Source organism: Dipteris shenzhenensis, chromosome 15 (assembly GCF_047967505.1).
Source record: "Dipteris shenzhenensis isolate YYH24624 ecotype China chromosome 15, Dip_SZ_1.0, whole genome shotgun sequence".
Classification (NCBI taxonomy): domain Eukaryota; kingdom Viridiplantae; phylum Streptophyta; class Polypodiopsida; order Gleicheniales; family Dipteridaceae; genus Dipteris; species Dipteris shenzhenensis.
Window position 1 is genome coordinate 43354207 of NC_141610.1, and position 12852 is coordinate 43367058.

A 12852-nucleotide genomic window follows, 5' to 3' on the forward strand; every position below is an offset into this window, starting at 1 on the left:
TATCAGTAAGGTTCGACCTTCAACCTCAACGTCTCGGCTAATTTCTTCTACAAGAGGCTGGCCCACCCTTTTTCACTTAATCGCCTGATAATAGAGCAATGTGGGCCACTATAAGAAAATACATGCATGGAGGGTGAGGCCTATGTAGGTACATAAAACTTTTTAAATACTTAAATAATCTTTGTATGTGTGTTTGTGTTTGTGTGTGTGTAGTTTTTAAATAATAGTTTTTAAAGATACTTTTTATTTAATGTTGATTTCTTTTTTGAGGCCTTAGAGAGAGAGAGAGAGAGAGAGAGAGAGAGAGAGAGCTAAGGTGTCATGTGGCACCCATGTGGGATATGATTGGCTCTCTTTGAACTCACTTTTCTAGATCGGAATGGGAAGGGAAAGAAGAAACTAGGCATCCATTTTGTTCATTCATTGGAGAGTGAACCTTACACCTTTAAATATCATGGAAGTATACATGTAACACATGGAAGATCAACAGATGGAGAGAGAGAGAGAGAGAGAGAGAGAGAGAGAGAGAGAGATTTTATATTATATATAAGACATTTATCTATATTTTTTCATTTCATCTTTATTTTTATTTTTTTTGGGTGTGTGTGTGTGATACTCTTTAAATAATCATTTTTTAATACTGAGAGAGAGAGAGTCTAAGGTGGCACATGGCACTCGAAGGGCAGTGCAATATGACACTGCTCATTAAGGGATGGATGTGATGGCTCTCTTTGAACTCACTTTGCTAAGTCGAAGTGGAAAGGATAAGCACAAGATGAACATTCATTTCATTCGTTCATTGGAGAGAGCAAACCGTACACCTTCAAGTATCGTGGAAATAAGTGATATGTGATTTCGTTGTTGTCTCTTTTGCTCCATAGCATTTTGATGTGAGTAGAAAGTGTGTCTGCCCTTTAGAGTAACAACCCATACCTTAAGGCTAGAAAAGCTAAACAACGACACCTTCCAATATATAATCATTTCTTCTCAATAAACCTATCTCTATCTCTATATTCCTTATTTGTGAGGTTGTATTCCTTATTTGTGAGATTGCAAAAATGCCATGTGGCACCCGTCCTTGCAACCTCTCTTATGAAGGTAAAGAGCAACACCTACCTCTATATAATTATCTCTTCTCTATATCTCTGTCTCTATATTCCTTATTTGTGAGGTTGCACTCAGAGCACACGTGGGTATGTGATGAAGAGAGAAATATGATATGTTCACTAACAGAGAGCGTGTGTGATATATATATATATATAGAGAGAGAGAGAGATTGTACATGTATGCTCAAGATAAAATACTCATGCATAGAGTAAACTAAGCATAAAGCCAAGGCCAGCAGTGCCTAGAGTGGAGGGGGTCTTGAAATCAATTCTAAAATCCTACCTTGAGACCCAACGGAGCGAGTCTATAGCCCGTCGTGTAATAGTCTCCGTATAGAATAGAATATATAGAATAGATAGATAGATGAACTTATTCTAATTCCCATAATCCCATTAATGAGTCTCCCACTCAACTCGAGTCTCCCGGCCTTTTCTATTTACAAACACTCACATGGCAAGCGATGGCAAGCGATGGAACAAGCCAACCAAAAAGTGAAGGGTGCCATAAATTCTAATCTCGTGGGAGAGGACGAGGACAGCCACCTGCCAAAAGCAAGCAAAGCAAAGCACATTCGTCTTCCATCACCATGGCTACCCAACTCGTAGAGGATCCACGGCGAGCCGATGCCCTCATCATCCATGGTGACCGCCCTTGCATCTCTAAAGCTGTCTCCCTCTTGGAGTCCATGGGCCTCCCCAACGGTCTCCTTCCTCTCGACGACATCGAGGAGGCCGGCAATGTCGAGTCGTCAGGCTTTTTCTGGATTAAGCAGGCGAATAACAACTCACAGCACTACTTTAACCCAATCAAAACGCTTTGCTCGTACGCCAAGGAGATCACTGGCTACCTCGAGGATCAGCGCCTGAAGAAGCTCACCGGAGTGAAGGTGAAGGAGCTCTTGATCTGGGTGTCTATAGTTGAAATTTACTGCGATGAGAGTCGGCCCGGGCAGGTTTACTTCAAATCTGCTGCGGGGCTCGGAAGATGGCACCCTTCAGAGACATTCTCTTTGGAAAAGTAGAGTATTTGGCTTTTTCTTACTGTGAAGTTCTGCGTGCGGACGCCGTATGTATTTTTTGTCGTCCATTTTGGACGTATGGATCGTTGAATTCCTGGTAAACTTCTCAACGGCGACCTTGGTACTTTGGAAATTATCATTCGTGCTTTTGCTCAAGCTATATTCTCAAGCTGGCATGGTGTTCACCGAAAATACTTGGAGCAACCAATACAAAAATCTTTGCAAGCTAGACTTTGCAAATTTTCCACAAAAGTTCAAAGTAAAGCTGAGAGCATATGTTTTATTTGAAATTTGTAATTTTAGCATATATAATTACACGTTTCGATTTTAAAATTTTAGATTTTGCACACAACAATTTAAATATGGCACATAGCACTTTGCATTTAGCACATAACCACATATTTGTGTGGGAGAGAGTTGGCACACTTCCTCTCCAAACGTCATACAAGCAAGGAGTGCGCCCTTTCTTAAGGTTTATTTCAATTTGCGTTTAGCACAAAGCAATTTGAAATTTGCAATAGCAATTTGAATTTGACACACATCACTTTGCATTTGGATTTAATACTTTGCATTCATCACATAACCACACATTTGTGAGGGGAGAGTTAGCACATTTTCTCTCCAAAAATTATAAGACCAAGGACCGTGGCTTTCCTTAGGTTCAACTTAATTTGCATTTTGCATAAAGCAATTTGAATTTTGCACGTAGAAATTTAAATTTGACACATAGCACCTTTGCATTTGGCTTATAGTACTTGCATTTAGCACATAATCACACAGTTGTGTGGACACACTTCCTCTCCAAAAATTATAAGACCAAAGGAACTTATCCTTCCTTGGGTTTCATATAGATTTGCATTTAGCACATAAAAATTTGCATATAGCATATAGCAATTTGAATTTGGCACATAGCACTTTGTAGTTGATAATAAGCATGAAGAATTTTGCATTTGCATTCAACAAATAGCACTTTGCATTTGCACTATATGCAATTGGCTAGTGTACTCAATTAAAGAAAAACCAGTATGGAAGAAAACTTTACCTTTGAGTAATTTGAATTTGACACATGGCATGTTGCGTTAAATAAATTTGAAAACATTTTACAAAGATAAGAATTTAAAAAATGTGATCTTCACTTTGAATTTTAGAAATGAGATAACCAATTATTGTATTATAACTAGATAACACTTTGCATTTTATAAATAGCAAAGTTCAAGACATTTTACAAAGTTTGGAAATAAAAAAATGTAATGTTGACTTTGAATTCTAGAAATGAGAAGTAATTATTGTATTATATAATTAAATAACACTTGACATTTTTTAAAATAACCACGTGTTTTGTTTTCCAAAAATTAAATTTAGCAGGGGGCAAAAGAAAATGCAATTACAACTTAATGATGATAGCATAGATTAATGCAATGACACAACCAAACATGAGATAGAAGCAGTTTTACCGTCACAAAGAGCTTTAAGTAGACCTACATCATCACAACAACTACCCAAGGCTGAGGCATCTCCTATCAATGATCAAACCTATATGACTTGGAAGCAATGACAACAGAGATGGTCATATTTTTTTGCTTGAAGCCTTCTACTTCATTTGACCAAATAGTTGTTGCAAAGCTGTCTATAGTTGGGCCAGTGAGCAAACTATCTCACATATAAGCACAGCTCACAAGATCTAAAGCATGGTCAGGACAAGGGCTGTTCTAAAGAGTAGATCCTCCATCTGCTTCATAAATTTGGCTTCTTACACATCTTAATAACCAAAGCTCCATCAATTCAATACCTTCCATTACGGCTAAAGCCACTAAGTCCACTAACATGGGTACATAGCAACACAAGCATTTACTAATATTCTACTAGATTGCTCCACCAACCCCACATTCCCCGCCCAAACCCCCCCCACCCCCCAGTGGCTCATAGCACGTTTAGTTATCTTCCTTCAGACGAACGCAATCACCAGTTTGGCATCCAACTTGTTCAAGACCACCCATTAAGGTGTCTCTCCAATTCAGGTGATCTTCTCATGTAATGAATACTCAAAATCAAGAAACGGAGTACTAAGGATGATAATTGCTCGAGTGAACATCCACATCTAAATCTATTATGCAATCATGCACTTCTACTCGAGCTGATCTTGTTCTACCTAAATGAAACTCTCACTGACATACATCAGTGGAGGACCATCTGCAATGTGTCCACAATACCTCTAGTCCATCGCAATCAGCTTCTTCAATTGTAGCATGGCAGCCAAGCTGGCCATCACATGCATATAGCATTTGCACTCAGTGTGTCCAGGCTTATTGCAAGGATTGCATTCAGAAGGTAGCATTAGGAAACTGCTTAGACAACAATGATACAATTCACACCTTTGCACAATTATAACACTAACACAGCATGACACTTAATTACAAACAAAATTATTTGAGAGAATTGAGTTGAACAAGAGCAACTATCCATTGCATAATCATTACACCCAACGTATATAAGCATGAACTACAATATCTAGACCATGGTTGGACTGAGGACCGCTCTGATAGTCAATGCCAGTGGACCTGCAATCTCCACTATACATCCCCCCTAACAACTACGGTAACATCAAATGTAGACCTTTCATTCATCTCTAAAGCCATTTAGTTGCAACCACTATCCTAGCAACCACGAACAAAAGCCCAGCCTTTTCTCACATTACAAAGGTTCTATATATAGATCTCTACATGATACCCAGACTGACTTCATCCTCCACCTCAAAGTATTCGGCCTACATTTGACCAAACAATTTTGCAGGACCCCCTTGCTATGCTATATGGCAGGACTTTGGCATACTCGTAATCATGGGAGACTTCCCCAAGATCACAATATCTTTACAGTAATCACATACTGTATGTGCACATAATTCATATGAGACAAAGGCACGGATATGAGACACAGGAAACCTCAATTCATCTCAAGCATAAAGGAAAAAATCTCACTTTCTCCTATCCGTGCAAATCCTATTCCGGGAGACTATATTTACAGGCACCCCACCAATTGTATCTGTTGGAAAAGCTTAGCACTTCCTCAATAAGCCCATGTTGCGCATACCCTACAAATTAATGTAGTCCATGAGACTATGTTTTGAACTGGAACCTTGCCGCAGTTACCATGCACATATGCAGGCCCCTTCTGTAGGTACTTCTCCGGATGCCAAGGCGTTAACGAAATAATCAGTTTTTGAGACATCGCCTATCGTAATACCCAAGTAGAATGGCCCTTGAAAGCCCCTCTTTCTATCATTAGGTCGGGCTGAAGCCATAAAGCAATAAACTAGAGTCCTAAAGAGTGATCGAAACCATATTGTTCTTTATGGAACGGGTTTCATAAATCGGTAAAAACTCCTTGATACCCATTAACAGGTCATCCTGGGTCCAATTGACTGAACGTCCATCTTTCGATTGCGTAACGCAAAGAGCAACCCACATTTTAAGCACATTGCTTCACAAATATGGGAACTACTTCATTGATTCAAAGTAAAATACCTGGTATCGGATGAAGGGGAAGATACCTACACCGAGGAATGCCCAAGGTGCCAAAGTAGGTCCGGATCGCTTGCTTGCAATTGTACCTGCTTGCACCACGCTTGCAAAGCAACTCATTCCACTCGACTACAAAACCCAAAAGGAGGTTCCAGGCTTTCCTGCTTTCGCTCCCTTAGAAGCCTTGTGCATGCTAAAGGCCATGTCGTTGGGTTTCACTCAAAAAACATATGTTGTCAGACATTGCGTAAACAAATTGACTAGATGTAAGCAAGGCGAGAGATACAGTGCAGGATACCTAACAATGACTCGGAGGATAAGAAAGGAGGACGTAGAGGAAAAGAAGGCTTATGGTCCTTCCAATTTCACATTTAAAATTCTTTTGTTTTTTATGTGTAGGTCAAAAAATTGCAAACCCTCAAACCTTGCAATTCATGAAACGTTCTAATTTATTTTTTCAAGGTTTTTTCTCAAATTTTCCAATTCACTTGACATTAAACCTCGGTTTTTCGTGAACACTGGCTGGCATACTGTAAGAGCCAGGCCCTATGCCCTGTCAAACGTACCGCCATCTGCGGATCTACATTTCCAGGTGGCGCAAATTTCACCACCCACCCATCGAAATGCGACGGAGGCCCCATGCCAACCAGATATGTCTCACCCGCTCCGTCAAGTGCGCGCCATCAACCGGTAGCCAATAGGTCAAGAACCGTTGGCACTCCACGATCCACCATGCCCTGTAGCAAAAGCTTTCCTCTCAATGATCTTCCATGCCCTGTAGCAAACCCTCCACTCTCTACGCATTCTTCATCCAATGGATCGTGAAGACCTTGCAGGCATTGCTGTTGCACCTATGGCAATCGGACTCTACATACAGCAGTGGCTTCACCTCATGCGCAATCTCCACGCTCAGACCACAACCTGCAGGACCTCTGCTTGAGGCAGACACTCTGCCAGACTACACGGACGGGGGAGATGAGTCGGACGAGGAGGAGTCGGAACTGCACCTACAGGCATTTGTCCTTTTCACAGCAGGTGCAATGGTGGATGAGTTCTTGAGAATCGAGAGTATTCACCTGGATTTTGGTACATCAAGCCCAGATCACTTCACTTGTCGAGGAATTTCTTCCACGTAGTGGATGATGATGACTTCTGGTTCGAGTCAGTAGTGTGGTTGCCCCGAGAACTGTGTCGTTTCATGTGCGACTTGCTATGGGACGATCTCTCCCAGAAACCCATCTCACCCTTGCAACCCCCCTAAATCCCTCTAAGTAGTCAGATGAGAGCACATTTGTCATTTGTGACTGGGCAATGATCCTCTATTTCTTGATCCATCTTCGATATTATTCATTTGGACTATATAATAAAAAGACCCTAAGGACAACTTTTCATAGAGCGCAAAGCACACAAACGTTGTAGATGTTTGGATAATTTAGAGTGAGAGGTGAGGTCTATGATTTGAGATAGGAATTCAAAACATCTCATTACAACTATCTAAACCATGTCCTCCCCAGGAAACCACCATCTAGAGCTTTCAACAATGTGTTGCTCTATCTAGGACGTAAGCATATTTTATCAATAGTAATTTCAAAACTCAATAGAATCCATTCACCGGCCATGTTTATAATGTATGTTAAACCTTTTGTTAGTATTATTGACATTCGAAAAATAAAGAACCCATTCACTGGCCATGTTTAGAATGTACCTTAACTTTCTTAACTATAAACTACAATTTGGGCCTCAAGCTCCTGTATTTTGTAATTCTCATAAGTTTTGGGATCCACTACAATGCTTTATTAAAAAGAGTATCCTGATAAGTATCCATGTATACTTCGAGGCATCAAAACCTGATTTGCCAGATCTACATGATAACCTTGGCTAAGGAAGAAATAGGATGGGAATGGAAAAAGGTGATCCATGGATATTTCTATCCTATTCCCATCCCACCATGTGCTAACAAAAAAGGAACTAGGGATGGCTTTAGGTGGAAGAGGACACATGGCATCATTTCATGTGTTTAGGGGCTGGGTACTACATGGGGAGGGTGCTTCCATGTTTTTTGAATCCTTAAAAAAGGGGAACCCATTCTGGTTGCCAATGTCTAGAGGCCGTGGTCCAGGAAGGTAGAAAAAGTGGCTACTCCCATTCTAGATCCGTCAAGGTCCGCAATTGACTGGAATTTAATTCCAATCGTTGGATCGTTGGCACTTCCTACGAGGAATTCCTCATGGACTCACATGTTAAATCATTGTTTGTAAATTGTGCAAGCTTTATTGGCTACTAGAAATACGCTTGCACATCGCAATCATCTTGGAAGATGAAGGAAGTAAGTTTGCATGTCATTTTCAAATCCTCTTGCGGGGCCCTCGACGTATGGGAAAATCCCAAGGTAGGCTTTTCTCAAAGGTTGCGAGCCATTTTTTCATCTTGGGGAAAATCCTACCTTGGGATTTTCCCTTATACATCCTAGACCATTTGGTCTAGGATGGGAGAAATAAATTCCCATCCTAAACCCATCCATCCTAAGATGGGCTTAGAGCCAGAACCCATGCCCCCGACGATGCACCTACAAACCACCATCTTGACTCAATGCCTCCCATGACCAGCCGGGTGGAATGCGGGATTGCTAAACTAGGAGTTAACAACTCGTCCAAGGAGTGTACAAGGCCACCCCTCACACCCGAATTCCTCCACTGGCCATTCTCGGGCCTTACATGAATGCATGCAACCGGTGGCCATGTCGATCACCACCCTCATCTTCACATCCTCCATAGTACCTCACACTGCCAAGTCGCAACGCGACATCCGTTTGGAGCTCCAATGTGCGTGCAACCATGGATTGATGTTCCTTCCTCTCACAACCGCACCTGAATGATGACTCGATCGAAACCAGACACAAGTTCTTAACGATGCATCAGTGGACATGATGCGTTTGCTCGACATTGTGTCGTCCACGCAGGTATCGGTCCTCTCTAGCGCAGGAGGAAATGCTCCTCCAGGTGTAACACAATGAAGGTCAAGCCCAAGAATGGGAAGCAAGGGAACTCGGCCAAGGCTGGTGCATCAAGGCAGGAACTTGGAGCTGCAAGAAAGAAACAGAAGACCAGTGGCACGGAGGCTCTTGACAAGACCAAGTGGAAGGAGTGGGAGGTTATGGTCTTGGTTGAGAGCAAGAATAAGTTCAACATGTTGCTTCAGGAGAAGAGCATACATGCATTGTGCAGGACCAATGGAGCAAGACTTTCGAATGGTGCATTTCTAGGAATGTGCTGCAAGCTTTTGGAGCATTGATACATGTGGCAAGCATTGAGGATTGATACATGTTCACACAGTCATAACATGGCATATTAAATATAGTAACAATGGTAGTACACACAAGTCGACTCATAAATGCATCACTATCTTTTGCATGTATTGGACTCAGGCTTGTGCGATCACGATGTTTACTCTATCGACTTGGGACAGGAAATTATTTTCATATGCAGATGTTTTAATGAAGCCAAATGGGTGTCTGCCACGTGGAATTTCAAAGAAAGACATTTTTCATACGCGAAAATTAGCTAATTTTTGCTTTGCTAAATTCCAACCCATGCTAAGGCTACCGGAGGGCAGGCCAAAAACTCCCCTATTTTAGCTTTGCCAAAGTAGAACCATTGCTAAGGCTACCCTCTGATGATGAAAGAGGAAAGAGTCTCTAATTCTAATGTCCTCCTCCTAGATGCAGGAGGTGTGAACCGAACCACGACCCCTATTGAATGCAAATCTCGTGGGTGGGAGAGGACAGCCACCTAACAAAAAGCAAGCAAACAAGCAAGCAAAATACTAATTTGTATTCAGATTTGTATCTGTTTCTTCTTCTCATTGTACATCACAGAGCTTTTGAAGCTTCTTCCATGGCTACCCAACTCTTAGAGGATCAGCGTCGAGTCGACGCCCTCATCTTCCATGGCCACCCTTCTTGCTTCTCCAAAGCTGTCTCCCTCTTGGAGTCCATGGGTCTCCCCAATGGTCTCCTTCCCCTCGACGACATCGAGGAGGTCGGGTTTGTTGAGTCTTCAGGATTTTTCTGGGTTAAGCAGTCCAAGAACAACTCGCAGCACTACTTCAAGCCCACCAAAACGCTTTGCTCCTACGCCAAGGAGGTCACTGGCTTCTTCGAGAACCGGCGTTTGAAGAAGCTCACCGGAGTGAAGGTGAAGGAGCTCCTGCTCTGGGTGTCTATCGTTGAGATTTTTTGCGATGAGAGTCGGCCCGGGCAGACTTACTTCAAATCTGGTGCGGGGCTCGGGAGATGGCACCCTTCAGAGGCATTCTCTTTGCAAAAGTAGACTTTGGAAGATAAGCTCGGTTACGTGCTAGCAATAATAGAGCTCAAGTGGGTATACACTTGTGCTCCGCAAGCCCATCTTAGTGCCACATTTTTCGTGGATGGACCGAAGCGTTATTGTCGTCCTCCCGTGTAGATCTCTCAAATCAGATTGTGATGCCCAGGAGTATACATGGATACTTACCAGGATACGCTTATTAGTACAGCGTTGTAGTGGATCCAGACGAACTTCTGAGAATGACAAAATACATGTTTAATTTGAAAACGTTTTCAAACTTAGTATGCAACAAATTTGGTGGTTTCTTCAGGTCCAAAATGCAGTTATCTTTTTAGTGGCTGAATATGTCTCTTGATCCTTTTCTGTTTTAATGTCTCTTTCGCTCGTATTGTAGTTTGGAAAGTTCTTTACTCCAGAAGGTTCCTTTGGTTCACCTACATTTTACTTACATTTCCAGTTTCTTGCCCTGCCACAGCTCAAGGTTTCAGTTGAACTGATTGCTCGTTACTTCTTACTAACAAAAGGTTGAAAGGTGCAGTATAAACATGGCCGGTGAATGGATTCTATTGAAAATGACAAACTCATTATGCCCACGAATATGCTTCTCTTACAGGTTGGTTTAAATTTGAAATTATTATTGATAAAATATGCTTCTGTCCTACGCATTGCTGAAAGCTGTCCATGGTGGATGCTTAAGATAGCTGTAATGAGGCGTTTGAGTTCCTATCTCGTATCTTAGACCTCACCTCTCGTCCTAAAGTCATCCAAGCGTCTGTAGCGTCTTTGTGCCTTGCTTACTATGAAATTCTTTCCTTATGGTACTTTCATGTTGTACTCTAATGAATCATATCAAAAAATAGAGGATCATCGCCTAGTCACAACCGACAAATGGGCTCTCACCTGACTGGTTAGAGAGATTTAGGACGGTTGCAAGGATGACTCTAGGACAACAGAGAGCAAAAGACTACAACGATAGGTCACACAGTGCACATAAATATAGCAGATTCAGTGCTTTACTTGCAGAGTGCACAAATTGAGAGTACACACACTTTCACATGCGCACAGGGCAGGGACGCAAGTATACCATAAAGCTTGGAGCATTGATACATCTGGCAGGCATAGAGGATTGAGACACACATGTTCACACAGTCATAACATGGTAGAGTGAATATAGTAACTGGCATTTGCATTGCAGTTACAGTAAACACAGGTCAACTCATACGTTGCCTTGGACAGAAATTATTCTCATGTGCAGATACCCAATACACAAGCACACTCAAGTTTTTTCTCATGATGCTGTACAGTAGTGGGACACACAAAATATGGTTTGCAAGTCAATTATAAAATAATACTTGCACAGTATAGACACTACCATGTCACTGCTGTTGGCAGTGTTTATTAGGTATGAGAAACTTTGCTGCTATTCAAAGAGTGCCGACATTCATGAAGTGTGAAGGTTACCATCTCCTTGCAAATGACTTATACTCTACTACTGTTGTTTTTTGCCATTGCTTGACGGTGTTAAGATAGAACCTTGATGTGTCGGTTTGTGCCAGCTCAAAACTGCCTTATCCCTTGATTGGCCTTCACCTTTATTGCTAGCCTTTGCCACTGCCTTCAACTTTGGAGTGCGGACAGACACTCAGTACAAAGTCCTTCGCATAAATGGATGCTCAAGTATGTGTGGGTGTGTGGATATGTATTTGTGAGAATATGCTTTATACTATGGTCTACAACCAAGAGATTTCGGAATCCTTTGAAATCCAGATGGCAGCAATGCTAGGGTAGTGATGGAACATGCGTAGCTTTACTTGCTAAGTTTTTTAATTTGTAATTTCTCTCATTTGCTCATAATTTTGTCTAAAGGTACTTACAAATTCCCTTCTTTCCTTTGTTCTTTTGTTTCTCGGTAAGATTTGATATATCCTAGATCTTATGAAGGTATAATATGGTCTACACCCACCGTTGGGTGCTGATGACATCGGTGGGGACGGCATAGTAACTAGTCCCTTCTATGCATGATGGAGATCATGGTTTTCAACCTTGTTGTCATGAGATTGAAAATGCACTGTGTTGTCTTCAGAGGATGACTTTGGGCATGTTCCCGGATTCATCTAGATATATGTTACTGCCATATTTCACCTTGTGAAGTTTTTGTGCATGTTGCAGCTTGCTGATATTGCGATAAATTCTTTCTATCTTAAAATGGTGCGTTGGCCTATTAGCTAGATTGTCTAACCATTTTTTGCTTATAAATGCTTGTTTGGGAGACGCTAAAATTGTATAGTCTATAGCTTGAATGAAGAGAATGTCGACTATTTTTTATTAGCCTTCTCCTTTAGTGTTAGCATTTGTGATGGCTGAGTCTGCCCTTCACCTATGGAGTGCTGAAAGAAGCTCTGTGTGAGGACCTTTGTATAAATGGATGCTCAAGTATTTGTGTGTGTGGACATGTATTTGTGAGAGCATATGTTCATACTATGGCTACACCCATAGTTGGGTGCTAATGACATCACTGGCGACGTCATACTAGCTAGTCCCTGCAATGCACGATGGAGATTCTTCTAGGTGTATGCAAAGCTTTGGAAGCTTCGACTTCTAATTCTTTCTGAGCTGGATAGCTAATGAATGAAGCGTCTCCATAGTGACTGACTGAAGTGGCTTGTACAGAACTGATTCTTGAGCTGATGTACGTGAAAGAACCCTTTTTTTTGGACCTGCAAGATCCTAGGCCAACTGGTCCCATCTAGACCTGGTTATTTGTGAGAGATGGTGTAATCCAACCTCCTGGCATTTCTCAAGTTCTGCTGGGGTATCTGGTAGTGTCATGACATCATCACACTTAATCTCATATCAAACCTTCATTGAATGTCTATCTTCATAA

The 12852-nt window shown here is 41.6% G+C and overlaps 2 protein-coding genes across 2 annotated transcripts; both read left to right on the plus strand.

Moving 5' to 3' along the window:
• The first annotated feature begins 1644 nt into the window (after positions 1 to 1644).
• LOC147893848 (uncharacterized) lies at positions 1645 to 2227 on the plus strand. Its single transcript, XM_087386639.1, has one exon. The coding sequence runs from the start codon at positions 1694 to 1696 to the stop codon at positions 2126 to 2128; it is 435 nt and encodes a 144-aa protein (XP_087242765.1). The 5' UTR covers positions 1645 to 1693; the 3' UTR covers positions 2129 to 2227.
• A 7163-nt stretch (positions 2228 to 9390) lies between these two features.
• LOC147893849 (uncharacterized) lies at positions 9391 to 10275 on the plus strand. Its single transcript, XM_087386219.1, has one exon. The coding sequence runs from the start codon at positions 9399 to 9401 to the stop codon at positions 9969 to 9971; it is 573 nt and encodes a 190-aa protein (XP_087242345.1). The 5' UTR covers positions 9391 to 9398; the 3' UTR covers positions 9972 to 10275.
• The last annotated feature ends 2577 nt before the right edge of the window (positions 10276 to 12852 follow it).

Excerpts from the sequence above, each read along its gene's own strand:
- LOC147893848 (XM_087386639.1), top strand. The coding sequence starts at position 1,694 with ATGGCTACCCAACTCGTAGAGGATCCACGGCGAGCCGATGCCCTCATC.
- LOC147893849 (XM_087386219.1), top strand. The coding sequence starts at position 9,399 with ATGCAAATCTCGTGGGTGGGAGAGGACAGCCACCTAACAAAAAGCAAG.